This window comes from Micropterus salmoides, unplaced genomic scaffold (genome assembly GCF_014851395.1).
Source record: "Micropterus salmoides isolate LMB-PRFRI ecotype aquatic unplaced genomic scaffold, ASM1485139v1 Ms_hic_scaffold_4, whole genome shotgun sequence".
Lineage (NCBI taxonomy): Eukaryota > Metazoa > Chordata > Actinopteri > Centrarchiformes > Centrarchidae > Micropterus > Micropterus salmoides.
This window is the reverse complement of record NW_024043372.1, coordinates 4,775,523-4,794,607: the sequence shown is the minus strand read 5'-3', so window position 1 is coordinate 4,794,607 and position 19,085 is coordinate 4,775,523. Positions and strand designations below refer to the sequence as shown.

The following is a 19,085-nucleotide window of genomic DNA, read 5'->3' as shown; positions in this document are numbered from 1 at the left end:
AATAAATGAACTTCTTCACTGAACCAAAGTAGTTTCATTTGTATTTACTCAACTACACTGTGTGGAAATTGTTGACATAATCAGGTTTAGTAAGTCCATTTAAAATGACTAGCATTGAACAAAGTACAGTTTAGTTGGTATTACTAAATGCAGTTGAGTATTGGATGTCCAACAGTTAAGTTAGATTTACATAAGTGAGTTAATTCAGTATAATGAAATGTCTTTATGTTAGCATTAATCATCACAGTTAAGTAAAGCCAAAGAAACAGCATTTTGTTGAATTTATGGGCATCAGTGTAGTTAGCTGGACACTGACCTATTAATTAAATCCAAGTTGACCAGATAATGTTGGAATTGCCTAAAACATTTATGTTGGTTGCACATAAGTCAGTTATGGACATCTTAATAAAACTATTTAATTAAATCTAACACAACTCAGTTAGGTGGAAATTGTTGACATAACTGGATAACTGGAAGTAAGTCCAACAAAATATTTTTTTGAGTGTACCGCAGTCCTGCAATAAATTGATTGTTGATTTAACTTCATGGTCATTTTGGAGGCTTTAGTTTGTTGTACTGTTGAACTGTTTTGCCTGATACTGACAGGTGTTTCTGTTATTTTGTCCACCCCATGTATATCAGTGAGTGCAGGCTGAATCACATAAACTCGTCTCTGAAACAGTTTGAACACAAACTGAACATTAAAACCTTGATGAAGGAGATTTATTGCAGGACTGTCAGACTGCATTAGTTTCAGGTGTTCCTAATAAACTGGACACTGAGTGTTTGCTGCTCCTGCTGACTGTGATATTTGAGTTCTCTGAAAGTTCATGTATGTTGATGTTTCTAACTGATGATGAACTTGTATCGTGTCATTTCCTGCAGAGCTGAATCATTTCTGTCCAAACGTTTGAATAAAACATGAAAATGCGTCCAAAAAACGACGTTAAAGGGCTCTGATACTACCTCAGTGATATCTTCCAGCATGTGTTTGTTTGGGGATGTAGTTCTATTACCATACACATTAATTAACATAAGAAAAATCATGATCAACTTTTAAAACCACGCCATTAACCAGTGATCTTCCCTGTCTGCCCTGTGTGTGATAATATACCCTCCAGTCCTATTGAAACAAATGCAACACCAGCAGCTCTGCTGGTTTCGAAACTAACTATCAAACTTGTTAGTTTCTTGTAGTTTTTTTATAATATTTAACCAAATATTTAAAACCCCTCACATTTAAGGAAGTGTAGGCTAATAAAATGAAATTTAAATAAGAACGAATATCCAACTTCAGTTCGTGTTACGCTGTTTTATCCTGCTTAACAACAACAAATAGAGCCCCATATCCTAATGTTAACTCCTTTCACATAGCCTGTATCACATATTTCTCTTGCTTAGCCAAACCCTCTCGTTTCCCAGACGGATTTTCTGTTGAAGCTCCTTATTTTCCATATTCAGGTGTCATTTGTGTTTTTGTTTTTCCTTTATGATACAGGCCAGACAATTGTAATGAGTATCTGTCAAAACTTTTATATTTGAGCAATTTATTTTAATGTAGGGCTATAACCAGCAGGGGGCACGTTATCACTAATAAGCTGCACCTCAACAGCTTTGTTATTCAGAGATTAGCTACTCATCAGACATAATTAGGCACACATATGATATTACATATTTTGATGGAAGTTACAGCCTTACAAAATCTTTCAGGATTAAAATGAGAGTTTATAATTTGGTCAGAGAGTATTTTGATTTGGCTTACCTGACAGCAGATACTTTGGTGGAGTCCTATAGGCACCCTGAAAATTCTTATTAAACCCTGAAAATAAACACTTTATCACATTTAAGTCAACACTAAGATACAAAGATTAGTAGTTTATTATTGTTTATTTCTAGAACCACACTGTGATTTATAGCCTATATGTAAGTCATGCTGAAAATAAGGGACAACAGATGGTCCACAATGAGAGAGACTGCACAATGATCGCACCAACAAGTGACCTGGATATCACAGAGTAGCCTGTAATAACCTATAACAGGCAGAATTAATATGCTTTTGTTGGAGATTACACTAAATGCTGGTTTAGCTTACTATGAAAAAGCTTTAAATGAAGATGTAACTGATCTGCAAGCTGCTCGAGACTCAATGACAGGAAACACATCACCGACAATTCATTACACATGAATGAAGGACTTATTAATTAATATTATTATATATTACAATAATATTGATAATATATTTGGTATAAGGCTTACTTGAGGTGATAGTGCCCGATAATTATAGACTTGGAAAAAGTAAATGCAGATAATGCTGGACAGACATTTTCATTTATTAGGCCTGTTTTGTGTTTTATGAACATCTACAGCACGTTGTATTAAAATCTATTAATTTGGTTCAGAAGTTTTACTAGCACCATATGTATGAAACATAAGGAAAAATAAGAAAAAAACATAAACCACGCAGAAAAAAATACTGTGTGATAATATATATAAACAAGTGCAGTTTTCGATTTCACGAGTTAAGTCATAATTATAGATGTATTGTATAATAGTAGTCGATATAACGCTTTTCAAGCCGGAGGTGTTCCGGAAGCTGCGAAACCGAAAGTGTTTTGCACTGACGCAGCCTGAAGTCGTTACATGTCCGTTAGTGGCGTTACAGTGAAGTTAAAAGTGAAGTTTAAAATTCAGGTGACAAACATGAAGCTTCTTCCTCTCGTGTGTCTCTGTCTGATGGCTCGGTCTGAAACAATGTTTGCTGATGAACAAGGTAAGAAAATTAATTAGGCTACTTAGACTGATAATCAATGTTCCCCGCGACCCTGAAAGTTACACAGGATTAACAGTTGACAATGGATGGATGATAATCAATGTCCTGATAATTAGCACAGATCAATATACCATGTGATTAATGTAGCCTAATTAATTACAGCATCCTTCTGATTAATTACAATTGTATAACAGAGCTGCGCAGTTTGCTGAGGTTTCCGTTATATGGCAGCAGAAGTTCAGGGCGTCTCCGGCACAGAAACTGTTCCTCATGTCAAACTGTCAACACTTCTTAACTGTAGCGACACATCACTGATATTTCTGATCAAATATAAACTCTTGTCGCACCAGAGAGTTACTGATTTGCTGACAAAAAAGAGTTGAGAATAAAAATAATAAATTTAATAGAAGCAGAAATAGTTGCTCCTCCCTCTGTTCTCTCTCTTGATTTCTCACATTTGAAATTCAGATCCAAAGCCGTGACAATCTTCAGAGTCAGAAAACTACATGATTGTAAAGCACTGTCTGAATATTGTCCTACCGGTGTTCAGAACTTTGTGAATGACTTTCTATTTTCTCAGTCAAGTTGTATTTTAGCAGATTGCAGGTGCGATTTTAGACCATTTATAGGGGTGCTTCAACTTCAGGAAAACATCCCAGGCCTACTGGACGCTGTTGAAAAGTAAATATGACTACATGCACAGTTTAGGCCTAAGTGTTATTTACACAGTACAAAATATTTTTGTGTGTATTTTAGAGTGTCTGCATCATCGTTTTTAAAGTCCTCCGTTTTTGCCTGTCCCTACTAAAACGCTACCATTATCCGGAGTAGGCCTACACAGACTTAAAAGAACTACGGGGTCGGCAGTGTTTTCAACTTTCTCAGTTTTAGGTCTTCTGATTCACTGTTTTCGTCTGAATGGGAGGTTCAAACGTAGCAAGAGGTCTGAGTTTTACAAATGTACAGCATACATCCTGCCCTAACAAATATCAAAAATGTGGTTGGTGCTTTGAGCTTCTGTTTACTTTGACACCCTGCATTGTATTTACAGGCGTTATATAGTTGTTTTAACAGGCTAAGAGTAATTCTCCTTATGACCTTTGGTGGCCACTTTATTAGGTACACCTGAACAGTCGTTTTTTTAACGCTCCGTGTTACCAAGCATTGGCTGCTCCATGGCAGCATTGGTGGCTACGGAGCACCATCTGTGGCTCAACCTCTCGGGCATCCAGGGGAAGGAGAAGGCTTTTCTCCTGGATGTGCCCCTCTCTCCTACTAGGACGCAGGGAGAGGCGTTTGAGCAATATCTCCCCCGCCGGTCTGGGTCCAGGACGGCGATGGCTGACGAGAGATGAGCTCAGCCCTTGTCTAGCTCCTACTGCCGGAGCCACAAGCGAAGCATCGCTTCTCGTAGTCCCCCTCAACAAACCCGGGACGCGAGGCGGCGCTCTCGCCCACAGCCTCCCGAGAGGCTGACCAAGGTCTCCTGGTGGCGGCTCAGGCAACAGGCGCTGTTTTTCCCGCTGTCTTGGCGCTCGGGACACGCTAATCGCCAGCGAGCTCTCACCAGTCTGCCCGCCTCGATGGGTTGCAGCTGGAAAACGATGGGGCTCACACACCGTGGGTCGCCGGCGAGTTTTCGCTGGCGGTCCTCCACTTCAGGGTGCCACCGGGGACCTACGCATAACAACGGCCACCAGCCCCGAGCGGCTCACATGGTATATTGCGCACTGTAGTGGATGGCTACAGGCTGCAGTTCCGGGTCCACCCCCCGCAGAAGTTCAACGGGGTGGTCTGGACTGCGGTGCACGCGGGGCAGAGCCAGGTGTTGGGACAAGAAGTTCGCTCTCTGCTGGAGAAAGGAGCCATAGAACTCATTTCCCCGCCAGTAAGGGAGTCCGGGTTCTACAGCCGGTACTTCATAGTTCCCAAGAAGGACATTGCGTCCGATTTTAGATCTCAACGCGAAGAAGGACTAGGGGTGGTGTGGAACTCGACGACGATGCGGGCCCACCTGTCACCTGCACGCGTCGGGTCCATTTTGTCCTTGGTGACCAGAGTGAAGCTAGGCCGCACCATCACTGTGAAACACTTTCAGAGGGTGCTGGGTCTCATGGCGGCAGCGTCCAGCGTAATCCCGTCTGGCCTGCTGCACATGAGAGCCCTGCAGTGGTGGTTAAAATCCAAGGAATTCTCCCCGAGGGGAAATCCGTTCCGTCTGATACGGGTTACGAGCAGTTGCCTTCGTTCCCTGTCAGTATGGAGGAAGCCTTGGTTCCTGTCCCAGGGTCCCGTGCTGGGAGCGTCATGTCGCAGGACAATTACTTCGACAGACGCCTCACTCGCGGGGTGGGGCGCGGTCATGGACGGCCGCTTTGCAAGAGGCTCCTGGCAGGAGCATCATTTCTCTTGGCGCATAAATTGCCCCCAGGTGATGGAGCTATTATGCAAAAGGTTCGGCCCCATAGACGTGGACTTGTTTGCATCTCAAAAGACTACGCACTGTCCCCTGTGGTTCTCCCTCACGCCCCCATCCCCGATAGGGCTGGAGGCCATGGTGCAGACATGGCCAAGGCTGCGCCTGTATGCCTTTCCTCCAGTCACTGGTTCCGGAGCGGGTCCGTCAGGACGGTGTCAGTCTACTGCTGGTAGCCCCGTTTTGGCCACCCCGAGTGTAGTTCTCGGACACTCCTCGAGGGCCCGCCATGGCAGGTCCCTCTGAGGAAGGATCTGCTGTCTCAGGCGCAGGGCCAGATCTTTCACCCTTGCCCCGCCCTATGGAGACTGTGGGTCTGGCCCCTGAGGGGGCCCAATTCCTGGAGGCAGGCCTCACGGCAGGAACAGTCGGGACGCTGCTCAGCTCCAGAGGCCCATCCATGAGAAAGATGTATGGCCTAAAGTGGAATGTGTTTGCCGCCTGGTGCAGAGAACGAGCGGTGGACCCAGTTACCTGCCCGGTGACTATGGTACTGGAGTTCCTCCAGGACCGTTTCTCTGCTGGCCTTTCCCCATCCACACTCAAGGTATATGTGGCTGCCGTGGCGGCGTTCCACACCCCTCTGAGGGATGCGCCTCTGGGGAGGCTTCCACTGGTCGTGCGCTTCCTCCATGGAGCCCGGAGGATGAGACCCGTGACTCGGTCCAGGCTTTCCACCTGGGACCTGGCGGTGGTTCTTGAAGCGTGAGCTGAGGCCCCCTTCGAACCCCTGGAGTCGGCTGAGGCCAAGCACCTGACCCTTAAGATGGCCTTTCTCCTCGCTATCACGTCTCTGAGGAGGGTGGGGGATCTCAAGGCACTTTCGGTGTCTCCACAATGCCTGGAGTTTGCCCCGGGGAGGGTCAGAGCCATCCTGCACCCCTGTCCGGGCTATGTCCCTAAGGTTCCATCCAGGTTGGCAGGGCCTACGTTGCTGCAGGCGTTTCATCACCCACCTCATGTGACGGCGGAGGACGGGAGACTTAATTTGCTCTTCCCTGTCAGAGCACAGAGTATTTACACTCTGAGGTCCTCCCGGTAGAGGAAAGCAGACCAGTTGCTGGTGTGTTTCGGGTCCCCCAAGGCTGGGTTCCCCGCTTCTAAACACACGATCAGCAACTGGATTGTTCAGACTATTTCCCTGGCCTGTCAGGTGCGCGGGTTACCTTCACCTATGGCCGTAAGGGCTCACTCTACTTGAGGCATGGCTCGTAGGGGCTTCGCTCCAGGATTTGTGTGAGGCAGCTGGCTGGGCCACTCCTCACACTTTCATCCGGTTTTACAGTCTGGACCTTCCTTCTGCACCCGGCACCCGTGCGCTCTCCTCTTAGTCGTGCCTAAGGTTACTGCACTCTGGGGGGGGCAGGCGGAGGCTTCGGCGTGGAGTAGTGGGTATCCTCGAAGGGGAACGTCTCGGGTTATGTAACCCTTGTTCCCCGAGAAGGGGAACGAGACACTCCGTCGGTCCGCCACACCTCGCCCCGCCTGGAGCAAGAGCTAATGTGTCCGATGTGCCAGCTTGCTTAAATACACCTCCAGTTAAGCCATCACACGCTACCGTTCTAGCAACGGCAATAGGATTGGAGTAGTTTCATTCATGATTTCAGCCCTGCCACGCCCAGAGGCGTTCCCATAGTGTCGTCACCGACGCAGTGTCTCGTTCCCCTTCTCGGGGAACAAGGGTTACATACGTAACCCGAGACGTTCCTTTTAAGTTAATGAGGAAACATTTCTTTTGGATTTTATTGTGTAAATGAAATGCTTGGTAATTAACGGAGGTGTTTGTCATGTTGCCTATTTTTTCATATTAATTTTTACAGATAAATGTCTAAAGCTGATGATTTTTATGAGGTCATTTTACAGGGTTTCCCTGCCATTATAAGGCTTAGGAGGTGAGGCCCAAAAGGCTTGGGTGCTGTGCCATGAAGGTAAAATCACTGTGGAGAGAGGATGGAAACTAAAACTAAAGTTTAGTCCTTATGCTTTCTGGTTGCTATTTATTATCTGCTCAAGCTTTTCCAACTCTTTGTTCACAGATATGGTTAAAATAATGGTTCCAAATGATGTGAAATTGCATATTTGTCATTGTTAAAAGTAAAATTTACCCCATCTCCCCGCAATCACCACCAAATATGGGCATCTAAGACTATGGGAAAACACTGAAATTTTAAACTATTCTGATGTGAATCATTTGCTCATGGACACAACAGCACTGCTGCTGAGACATGTTTTTTGGGGGTTTTATATTCAGACATATTCAGACACAAATGTTTTTTTTGCTTCACCTCCGCTGCTACAACTCCATCCTAGGGGAAACACTGCACATGTTTATATTACTTTAGTGCAACAGAAAATATTGTCAATATATCAAACAACAGATTTCATGTGACGTCGTTTCAAGATAATTTTTTCAACTCAACAAATGTAAATATTCAGTTTGTCCAAACGTCTTCACTGGATCTCAGCTTCTGTCATGATATGAGTCAGTAACAGTGTTTGCATCTGTAATTGGTTTCCAAACTTTTGGTAGAAATTAGAAATGTGTGAAATATCATGTGTATCATCTGAAATGTGCAGCAGGTGCAGCTCCAAAGCCATATGTGATCACGCTCCGTCAAACGAAGGACTGGGCCCTGCTGCAGTGTGAAGTTCGAGGTGCTTTTCCAAAACCTACAGTAGAGTGGCAGGACAGTGCTGGAAACAAATTTCCTGGTGAGGAGCCACAGGTCTCAGAAAGAGGAGGCAGCTTCTACATCACCCTCCAAACTACTGTGATGAAGACCGACCGCTATCGCTGTGTAGCCACACAGGAGGAGATCAAACATCAGATTTATGCCGAGACTCACGTATATATCCATGGTGAGATTCCTCCAAGTTTAATTTTAACTGTTCATGTGTTGTTTGTTTTTTAAAACATGTTTACATGTGTTCAGACTGAACTCAAAGCAGGTTGGGACGAAGATGTCAGCAGAAGTGTAAAAAGTTTCAAACTGAGTGAAAGCTTCACTCTTATACTGAGACTCTGAGACTTCATGAATCTACAGAGATGAGAGGAAGAATGAGAGGGTCTGCAGGGAAATAACAGAAAGAAACTCTGAGATCAGTCTGATCAAACACAGGAACACAAGAATTTAGTAAACTTCACTCAAAATGGCTGCTGCAGCCTGATCCTGAGGATCAACATGAAAACAACTCACGAGGGAGATTTACTTTTTTTACTCATTTAGCTGATGATTTTATCCAAAGCAACTTACAATTGCTACACATGTCAGAGGTCGCACGCTTCTGGAGCAACTAGGGATTAAGTGTCTTACTCAGGGACACAATGGTGGATGGGTCACAGTGGGGAATTGAACCCGAGTCTCTCACATCAAAGGCATGTGTCTTATCCACTATATATACCATCACCACCCCATTTAGAGGTTTAGAGACTAAAGTCTGAAAAAGGTTCTGAACTTGAAGAATCATTGAGCCACATGTAACACCAAAACACACCGAGGCTCTCTAAAGAATTTATTAGCTGTGATTAGATAAATAGATTAGATAGAGACAAATTTAATTGATCCTAATGGGAAACTGCAGAGTTATAGCAGCCAGTCAAACATGAATCACAAACAATATGAGGACACTCAGATTTAGAGAAGATTTTAGTCATTGATAATTTTATTATTATATTTTAACTACCAATTGAAGTGAAACTAAAAACTAGGATCAGACTTTAACATTAAATATAAACAATGATAGTTTCTGGTAATAATTTGACACCATGGAGGCAGATACAGGCTTTGGAAGTGCATTTTTACTGAACAATGTAAACTTGTAATTAGTACCAATTGTAAAATACATTATTGGTTTTTATTCATGTTGTAGCTCCAAGTTTCAAACATTAATTATCTTTTTATAATTGTTGTAATTCTGACTATTAAAGCAGCAGAAGATGATAAGAGTTCTTCTCAATTAATTAATTCAAATTCAGAAATCATAACCAGACATGTATTTTCACAACAACATGATTTATTTTACTCTTAAACATGTTTCAAGAATCTCTAAATATTCTTTGCAGCCTTTTATTAAAGAGTTAAAGTCTATTAGCTTTAAGAGTTGGAGCTTCCAGAGACTTGTGCTGCATAAATCCAGACTGTGTGTCGCTCCGCTCCCATTGTGACCCAGTAACTGTTTACCGCCGACCCTCCACCAAGAAGCACATCATGATTTAAATCTGGACATCGCTGGGCAGCAGTCAGTGCTGGAAGAAGTACTCAGACTCTTTACTGAATCAATATTCGCTGTAACAGCAGCTGTGATAAAATCCAGATGTGGTTCTGAGCCGTAATCCAGAGTCCACGGTGGCCTCGGCTCAGGGTGCAGAGAAGCTCGGCTGTAGACAGATCGCCTCACACGTTTGCAGATCTCAGCACAGCAGGAGTTTAGCAACAGTCACATGTAAACAGGCTGAAGTAGAGGCGGCAGGACAGAGATTCAAACCTTCTTCCTACTGATGAGCAGCACGTCTCAGAAAGAGGACGATGCTACGACATTACCCTCCTCACTACTGAGACCAGAACCAGAACCAACCTCTTAGCTGTGGAGCCCAGCAGGAGGCGACTGGCCATAAGATCAATGCTAACATCACTGTTCCTGCTGAGACTCATCCCAGTGCTGTTTGGATCTGCTGACAGTTTTAGCTTCTAGATTTCAGGAGCGTGCACACCTTTAGATGTTCTTTGTGTCGGCTGTGATGTTCAACCTGCTGTTTATGATGTGCAGCTACGTTCTGACTGTTACATTCACTTTTTATCATCTGTTTCAGAGTCCTCCACTGGATGGATAGTTGCTGTTGTAGTTCTTGCTGTTGTTCTTCTTCTTCTAGCTGTATTTCTATCGTGGTATCGTAAGAGTAAGTAATGTATTATATCAACATATTCACGATGAGCAGACAACACAACAAGTTCTTTACATGTGTCTCATGTTTAGAGTCTTGACAGTTGTTTTATTTTTCTCAGACATTAAGCATTCTGTTGGTATTTACACCAGGGTAGAATCAAGGCAGGAGGGGTTTCTTCAATTTAACCAGACTGTATGAATGTGAGGACATGTTGGCAGGTTCTCACTTATTGGAGGCTTTTTGAAGGTTAGAACCTGGTTTTAAGGTTAAAGCTAAAATGAGTGTCAGGTTAAGTTTAGGATTAGGGTTGTGGTTAGCAGGACAGAGATTCAAACCTTCTTCCTACTGATGAGCAGCACGTCTCAGAAAGAGGACGATGCTACGACATTACCCTCCTCACTACTGAGACCAGAACCAGAACCAACCTCTTAGCTGCGTAGCCCAGCAGGAGGCGACTGGCCATAAGATCAATGCTAACATCACTGTTCCTGCTGAGACTCATCCCAGTGCTGTTTGGATCTGCTAACAGTTTTAGCTTCTAGATTTCAGGAGCGTGCACACCTTTAGATGTTCTTTGTGTCGGCTGTGATGTTCAACCTGCTGTTTATGATGTGCAGCTACATTCTGACTGTTACATTCACTTTTTATCATCTGTTTCAGGGTCCTACACTGAGTCCCCCACTGGACTGGATGTTGCTGTTGACCTTGTTGTTCTTGCTGTTGGCGTTCTAGCTCTTCTTCTATTATGGGGTTATCAGAGAGGTAAGTTTAAATTATGTATTGTATCAACATATTCACGATGAGCAGACAACACAACGTTATTTACATGTGTCTCAAGTTTAATCTTGACAGTTGTTTTATTTTCTCAGACACTAAGCATTCTGTTGGTATTTACACCAGGGTAGGATCAAGGCAGGAGGGGTTTCTTCAATTTAACTTTGTTTTCCTTCCTGCAGGTTCAATGATTTAAAGACCCCAGTGATTCAGTGCAGCTACATGAACCAGAAACTTAACTAGCTTTATGTGCTGTGAATTTGGCTGCTGAAGTGTATGTGTTGTATTTCTATTTTGTGAGAACCAGTTTGAGTCTAGGCCAGACTGTATGAATGTGAGGACATGTTGGCAGGTTCTCACTTATTGGAGGCTTTTTGAAGGTTAGAACCTGGTTTTAAGGTTAAAGCTAAAATGAGTGTCAGGTTAAGTTTAGGATTAGGGTTGTGGTTAGACAGATAGTAGATCAACAGACAGTGATGGAGTTAACGAGGTGAACCAGAAGAGAGCGAGTGGCCTTTAATTCTGACAGAACTGATTATTAATCAGTCATTCTGTTAATTATACCCTGATATATGGTGTTTCTAAGTTCTTGTTCAGCTAGTGGATAAACTGGAGGTTTTTGTGGAATACCAGAGTGGATTAAGACAAGGACGATCATGTGAGGTAAGAATTCAAGTTCTCATTGTTTGCAGATGATGCTGCCATCTGGAAGCAAGGGAGGAACATCTCCTATATCTATGGTCAAACGCAAACTGCATTGGACAAAGTAACTGAATGGGCTGATGACTGGGGCTTTAAAATATCTACAGAAAAAACGAAATGCATGATATTTGGACATAAAAAGAAAATGCCTACACAGATGTTACAGATTTATAATTGGACTATTGAAAGAGTGAAACATTTAAAATGTTTAGGAATGTGGTTAGATGAAAGGATGACATGGACGAAGCATACTGAGATGGTTTCCTTGAAATGTGGGAAAATAATGTCATAATGTCCTAAGGTGTGTAGCAGGGGCCGATTGGGGAGCTGACAGTGAATCTATGATGACGATATACAGAGCAATGATAAGATCAACTATGGATTATGGCCGTGTGGTATATGGATCAGCAGCCCCTTCAGTGATTACCCTTGACACAGTCCAAGCAAAAGCCCTTAGAGTGTGCAGTGGGGCGTTTCGCACAACCCCAATTCCGGCACTATTAATAGAAACAGGGGAGATGCCATTAGAAATAAGAAGACATAAAATTGGTTTGAAGTATATAATGAAACTAAAAGGACAGGATGGAAAACTACCAACAAAAACCCTGTTGAGTCAACATTGGGAGTTCATGGGAACAGCAAGAAGGATCAAAACAAACTTCACAGAAAAACTCTATTCTATGGCAGAGGAAATTGGTATTATGAATTTGAATGTATGTCCACCAATATGTCGTCCAGATATACCTTCATGGTTGATCCCAGATCCCAATGTTGACTTACATTTTATGGAAACAAGCAAAAGAAATATGTCAGAGGCTGTAGTGAAGGAGATAAAAGCCCGGATGTGTCAAATATGGGGAGGCCACTTACAAATCTATACTGATGGCTCAAAGGATCCTGAGAGCGGTAAAGTGGCTTTTGGTGTAAGCATCCCAGAGACAGGATTCCAGATCATATGTCGGTATTCACAGCAGAGCTGGTGGCAGTCCTATGGGCATTAAAGTGGGTCGAAGATAATAAACAGGAATATTCAGTTATATGTAGCGACTCAGCAGCAACTCTGATTACAATTAAAGATATGAAAATGAAATCTAGACCCGATTTACTTGTGGAAATTATTCAGGTGTTGTATAGAATTCACAAAGCAGGGTATGAGGTGGGGTTTGTGTGGGTACCGGCGCACATGGGTGTGGAGGGTAATGAGGAAGCAGATGTGGTGGCAAAGAAGGCGGTGCTGGAGGAAAGAGTTCAAATTAATTTACAATATGGGTTACCAGATTACACAGAAATAATAAATAGGTCAGTGAATGAAATGTGGCAGAAATCATGGGAAAAGGAAAGAATGGGGAAAACATATTATTCAGTAGAAGGAACTGTAGAGAAAGGAAAATGTGCTTTTAGAGGTAAGAGAAGAGATGCAGCAGTTCTATCCAGACTGAGATTTGGGCACTGTGGGCTGAGGAGTGGGCTGGCTCTGATTGGTAAACACCCTGATGGAACATGTGAGTGTGGAGATAAGGAAACAGTGATGCATGTATTAGTTCTTTGTAGAAAATACTCTTTCCAAAGGAGGAAATTGTTTAGAGACCTGGGAGCAATTGGAGAAACTACATTAAGCATACGCACTCTAGTTAACTTAGATAGTGATAACTGATCGAGTACCTACAGTACATAAAACTGGTTTATACAAAAAGATATAGGCAATTAGCATTAAGATGTGAATAACGAACAGAGGAGGACAGCAATACGCCACAGTTGCGTCTAGTCTACCGGAAACAAGAAGAAGAAGAATAGCGGGAGGGAATTAGGGTATATCCGTTTAGCCTAAACTAACAGACACCACAATCCATACCAGTTTAGCGCAAGCTAACGTATCGTTTAGCGCAAGCTAACACATACAAACCATTCCGAAACACCCGTTTAGCTCTGTGGCTAACGCGACCCCCACCTGTTTAGCCTCTAACTGGCGACATAACAGAATGGCCCCGGAGAAAAAGAAGGGCCTTCCTAGCGTGTCTAGCAGAGCTAGCGCCGCCAGGAAGCCCAAAAGCCTCCCATGCCCGAGCACGTGTGGCTGCCCCCAAATAGTCAAAGACTCATTGCTTCAATGGGCGGAGCCTGATTCCACTGTCAATCTCACAGTCGCAGCTTCGCAGCAAAACGAGGATCAAACCATTTTGGCGAAATGGGGGTGTTCACATCTGACTTAACATAAAAATACTCTCCCAATATTTTCTCCCAATATGTTAATATATAGCCTCTTTCAGTATAAATTGAAATAGCAGGACAGAGATTCAAACCTTCTTCCTACTGATGAGCAGCACGTCTCAGAAAGAGGACGATGCTACGACATTACCCTCCTCACTACTGAGACCAGAACCAGAACCAACCTCTTAGCTGTGGAGCCCAGCAGGAGGCGACTGGCCATAAGATCAATGCTAACATCACTGTTCCTGCTGAGACTCATCCCAGTGCTGTTTGGATCTGCTAACAGTTTTAGCTTCTAGATTTCAGGAGCGTGCACACCTTTAGATGTTCTTTGTGTCGGCTGTGATGTTCAACCTGCTGTTTATGATGTGCAGCTACGTTCTGACTGTTACATTCACTTTTTATCATCTGTTTCAGGGTCCTACACTGAGTCCCCCACTGGACTGGATGTTGCTGTTGACCTTGTTGTTCTTGCTGTTGGCGTTCTAGCTCTTCTTCTATTATGGGGTTATCAGAGAGGTAAGTTTAAATTATGTATTGTATCAACATATTCACGATGAGCAGACATCACAACGTTATTTACATGTGTCTCAAGTTTAATCTTGACAGTTGTTTTATTTTCTCAGACACTAAGCATTCTGTTGGTATTTACACCAGGGTAGGATCAAGGCAGGAGGGGTTTCTTCAATTTAACTTTGTTTTCCTTCCTGCAGGTTCAATGATTTAAAGACCCCAGTGATTCAGTGCAGCTACATGAACCAGAAACTTAACTAGCTTTATGTGCTGTGAATTTGGCTGCTGAAGTGTGTGTGTTGTATTTCTATTTTGTGAGAACCAGTTTGAGTCTAGACCAGACTGTATGAATGTGAGGACATGTTGGCAGGTTCTCACTTATTGGAGGCTTTTTGAAGGTTAAAACCTGGTTTTAAGGTTAAAGCTAAAATGAGTGTCAGGTTAAGTTTAGGATTAGGGTTGTGGTTAGACAGATAGTAGATTAACAGACAGTGATGGAGTTAACGAGGTGAACCAGAAGAGAGCGAGTGGCCTTTAATTCTGACAGAACTGATTATTAATCAGTCATTCTGTTAATTATACCCTGATATATGGTGTTTCTAAGTTCCACTCTTGTTCAGCTTTTTCGAGAACAAATGATTGACTAAATGCAATAATACTGTTATTGTCATTGAGGAAAATAACGACTTCTTGCGCTCTGCTATACGTTACTTGTATTTTAATATTCAGATTATTTTATCCATCTGATTTTAACTCTTGCTCTGTCGTCAGCGTAGAGTCATTTCATTCCACAGAGCAGAAAATAAAAAATGGACCTGATTAAATTAAACCTCCGATCGTCAGACCAGCACCTTGCATGGTTGCTCGCTAACGTCTGTGAGTGAGTTTGTGTGTGAATGGATGAATTCGGAGCAAAAGTGCTGTACAAATAATGTCCATCTACCAAATATTATCAGGCTGCTTGTAGTTCTTAAAGATCCTAGCTGAGCGAAAAATGGACAGAAACACAAGTTCACTGAACTAAAGCTGTAAATGTGAATATCTATTAGCTATATAATGTGACTTTTTATTTGTGTTATTGACATTATTTGGGGCAAGCCTGTATGCTTCTATTTCTTTCTTAAAATACATTTACACACTGAACTTTACACTAATTGTCCAGTTTATTAGGAACACCTAGCCAAACCTAATGTAGTCCAATACAACAGTCCTGCAATAAATCTCCTCATGAAGGTTTTAATTGTCTAAGAGATGTTGATTCGACTTCATGGTCATTTTGGAGGCTGCAGTTTGTTGTGCTGTTAAACTGTTTTGCCTGATACTGACGGCTGTTTCTATTTTTTTCTCCACCCCATGTATATCAGTGAGTGCAGGCTAAATAACAGAAACGCGTCTCTGAAATAGTTTGAACACAAACTGAACATTTAAACCTTGATGAAGGAGATTTATTGCAGGACTGTCAGACTGCATTAGTTTCAGGTGAGTGCTTGCTGCTGCTGACTGTGATATTTGAGTTCCCTGAATGTGGTGTGGCTGCCCCCAAGTAGTCGAAGACTCATTGCTTCAATGGGCGGAGCCTGATTCGACTGTCAATCTCACAGTCGAAGCTTTGCAGCAAAACGAGGATCAAACCATTTTGGCGAAATGGGGGTGTTTAACATCTGACTTTACGTAAAAATACCAGTTTTCTCCCAATAAGTTAATATACAGCCTCTTTCAGTATAAATTGAAATAGCAGGACAGAGATTCAAACCTTCTTCCTACTGATGAGCAGCACGTCTCAGAAAGAGGACGATGCTACGACATTACCCTCCTCACTACTGAGACCAGAACCAGAACCAACCTCTTAGCTGTGTAGCCCAGCAGGAGGCAACTGGCCATAAGACCAATGCTAACATCACTGTTCCTGCTGAGACTCATCCCAGTGCTGTTTGGATCTGCTGACAGTTTTAGCTTCTAGATTTCAGGAGCCTTTAGATGTTCTTTGTGTTGGCTGTGATGTTCAACCTGCTGTTAATGATGTGCAGCTACGTTCTGACTGTTACATTCACTTTTTATCATCTGTTTCAGAGTTACCCCAAGAGTATTCCACTGAATGGGTTGTTGCTGTTCTCTGCACTGTTTTGGTTGGTGTTCTAGCTGTATCTTTAGTCCGGAAATGGGCACTACACTATCTGAGAGGTAAGTTTAAATAATATATTGTATAAACAAATTCACGATGAGCAGACAACACAAGTTCTTTACATGTGTCTCATGTTTAGAGTCTCGACAGTTGTTTTATCTTCTCAGGCATTAATCATTCTGTTGGTATTTGCATGTTTTCCTACCTGCAGGTAGAGAGAAAGAGACCACCTTAACTCATAATATTCACATAACAATAGAGGATATAAACATGTTATTTTGCAGATTTTCTTGATATTCAGTTAAAATTTGTGCAACATTTTGATGTAAACTTGACGTACAGCAGACTTTTCACATCCTTTTTTGGATGTATAAAACCTCTGAAAGCCAACCGTGTCACCCACTTGGGTTCAGACAGTCTGCTTTACTTGAACATGAACTGTCATTGGTTGGTCTGGTAGCATCATATTTCCTTCGAGCCCCCAGGACGTGCTCTGTTCTTTGAAGCCAGTTTTTCTAGTGGCCAAACAAGCAGCTGTTAAAAAGTGGATACATTTTTTGAGCATCACAAACCTGCAAAATGACTCATTTCAGTATTTGATCCATTCAGTCTATAACAATGGAAATAGATACTGATTTTTAAAAAAAATGATTTTCGATCACATAGTGCGAGTAACGACTACAACCTACCGAAATTCCCAAGTTTGACGTGCTACAGCAAACTTTCCAAAAGTTGTAATTCATAAATGGTTGATTATGGTGATTATTGACGAGTATACTATCAAATTAACACTTCACTCTTCATTTAATGTTATAATGTTACACTATTACAGTCATTTATACTAGTTCCTCCTCCAGGTTGTGGATAGAGCTTCTGCAGTGGACAGATGTAGATTTAGATCCAGGATGCCATATTGCCAATATGTGCTCCATCTAGCCGTCTCCTACTGAGAGCAACACGCTTCCCCTGTTCTGTTTCTGTTTTACTAAAGTTATTGTTAGAAATATTGTTCAGTAATCTTACATTTTACATTAAGTATTGCATGGGTTGTGTGGGTCATGCTGGTGTATTGTGTATACGTGCCTGGTTAAAAAACTAGTCCCAAGTGCCACAAGCTACAATGTGCCAATCAGTTTTCTGTGATCTGTGTTTTAAAAGCCTTTTGTTAATGTGTCTTGTTTTCAAAAATATTTTAAAAAGCTTAAGTATTAAGTGTAAAATCAGGAGCGTTGTGCTTCATCCAGCCAGAGGGAACTATCACCAACTGTTTGCACCGTGCCCGGTCGCTCCGCGATCTCCTGTTCCTGTCCTTGTACGCCTCAACGCCCCACTCCCTCTCCGATACCTACAATGGTGATCGTTCCCTCTGGCTGGATGAATTTTACGCGTTATTCATCGAATAAATAAAACAAAATAATTGCATTTCTATATATTATATAGAATAATATCTAATGTTAATTTCTCTATGTGTTCTTTCATTACGGCTGTGTCTCCTTCTGGCAACAATAACAGGAGCCATCGTATCAAACGTATTAAATACAGATACTGTTGCACTCACATGAAATTGTTTTTAGCCTTGTTAGATCACAGTGGGTGTACTAAATAAATGTATTTGCATGTTACCCTCCCATTACTTTGCATAATAAAAATGAAACGCCCCAAATTGCATATTCATTAAGGCAAAAGTACTAAATGAACAACAGATGCTATCTTGCACTTTTGGAAGACGTCATTCTGCGTGCACAACGTTAGTAGATCAGCTTACGTGTTAATTTGCTGGTGATATCCAGTTTGCACATGTTTGTACTCATAAAAACGTTTAGTAAATCTGGCCCTTAGTGTCCAGTTTATTAGGTACAGCTAGCGAATAGGCAGTCTATTACAACAGTCCTGCAATAAATCCTTCTCCATGAAGGTTATAATGTTCAGAAAGGTTTTGGTTCGACATCATGTTGGAGGCTGTAGTTTGTGGTGCTGTTGAACTGTGTTGCCTTATACTGACAAAAACTTTTAATTCCCTGAAAGTTCATGTTCAGCTTGTTTTATAATTTAAGTTGCAAAATATGCAATCTGAAGGACAAAGCAGGGTCAAAACACGAGAAGTTTTCTTTATGAGTTGATATGTTGTTCTAATAACAGACTTCTATATCTCTGTCTTTACTTTGATTAATTGTAAACATACTGATTAAAACATGTTTTTATCTTCCAGGACCAAGGTTCATCAGCGTGGAAGAAGACTGTGACGCTACTTTTTGCTGTTCCTTCAGCCCAATGAAGAACATTGAGAATGATTCTCAATGGCACACTGTCACAGAAGTGGATGAAAGATGATCAGGACATATTCATGTATGATAACGGCAATGTTTCAGTTTCAGTTCAAGATTAGTTAAAAGGTCGCGTCTCACATTTTCCAAATAAACTGAAGTCCAGCAACGCCTCCATCAAGATCAAAAAAATGACAGTGTCTGACCGTGAAGTCTACACCTGTGAATTTCCAAATCTTCAGCCAAGACAAAAAGCCTGCATCAGTATTAAGGCCCCTTCAGTGTATTATCAGTGTATTATCAAGACCTGCTTCTACAAGGACTCAAAATCTAAAAAAGTCAATAAGGTCCGAGCTTATCGATACCAGTAG

The 19,085-nt window shown here is 42.2% G+C and overlaps 1 protein-coding gene across 2 annotated transcripts; it reads left to right on the top strand.

Moving 5' to 3' along the window:
• Nucleotides 1–2,608: 2,608 nt before the first annotated feature.
• On the top strand, nucleotides 2,609–19,000 carry LOC119886084. Of its 2 annotated transcripts, XM_038696612.1 has the most exons (7): nucleotides 2,609–2,770; nucleotides 7,824–8,105; nucleotides 10,057–10,143; nucleotides 10,792–10,893; nucleotides 14,233–14,334; nucleotides 16,399–16,509; nucleotides 18,660–19,000. In XM_038696612.1, exons 1-7 carry the CDS (start codon nucleotides 2,641–2,643, stop codon nucleotides 18,779–18,781), a joined length of 936 nt encoding a protein of 311 aa, XP_038552540.1. In that variant the 5' UTR covers nucleotides 2,609–2,640; the 3' UTR covers nucleotides 18,782–19,000. The 2 variants fall into 2 exon arrangements, with proteins under 2 accessions (XP_038552540.1, XP_038552541.1); XM_038696613.1 differs by lacking the exon at nucleotides 14,233–14,334.
• The last annotated feature ends 85 nt before the right edge of the window (nucleotides 19,001–19,085 follow it).

Coding starts and splice junctions, on each gene's coding strand:
- LOC119886084 (XM_038696612.1), top strand. CDS start 2,641: ATGTCCGTTAGTGGCGTTACAGTGAAGTTAAAAGTGAAGTTTAAAATT. Junction 8,106..10,056: donor GACTCACGTATATATCCATG/GTGAGATTCCTC, acceptor CATCTGTTTCAG/AGTCCTCCACTGGATGGATA. Junction 10,894..14,232: donor ATTATGGGGTTATCAGAGAG/GTAAGTTTAAAT, acceptor CATCTGTTTCAG/GGTCCTACACTGAGTCCCCC.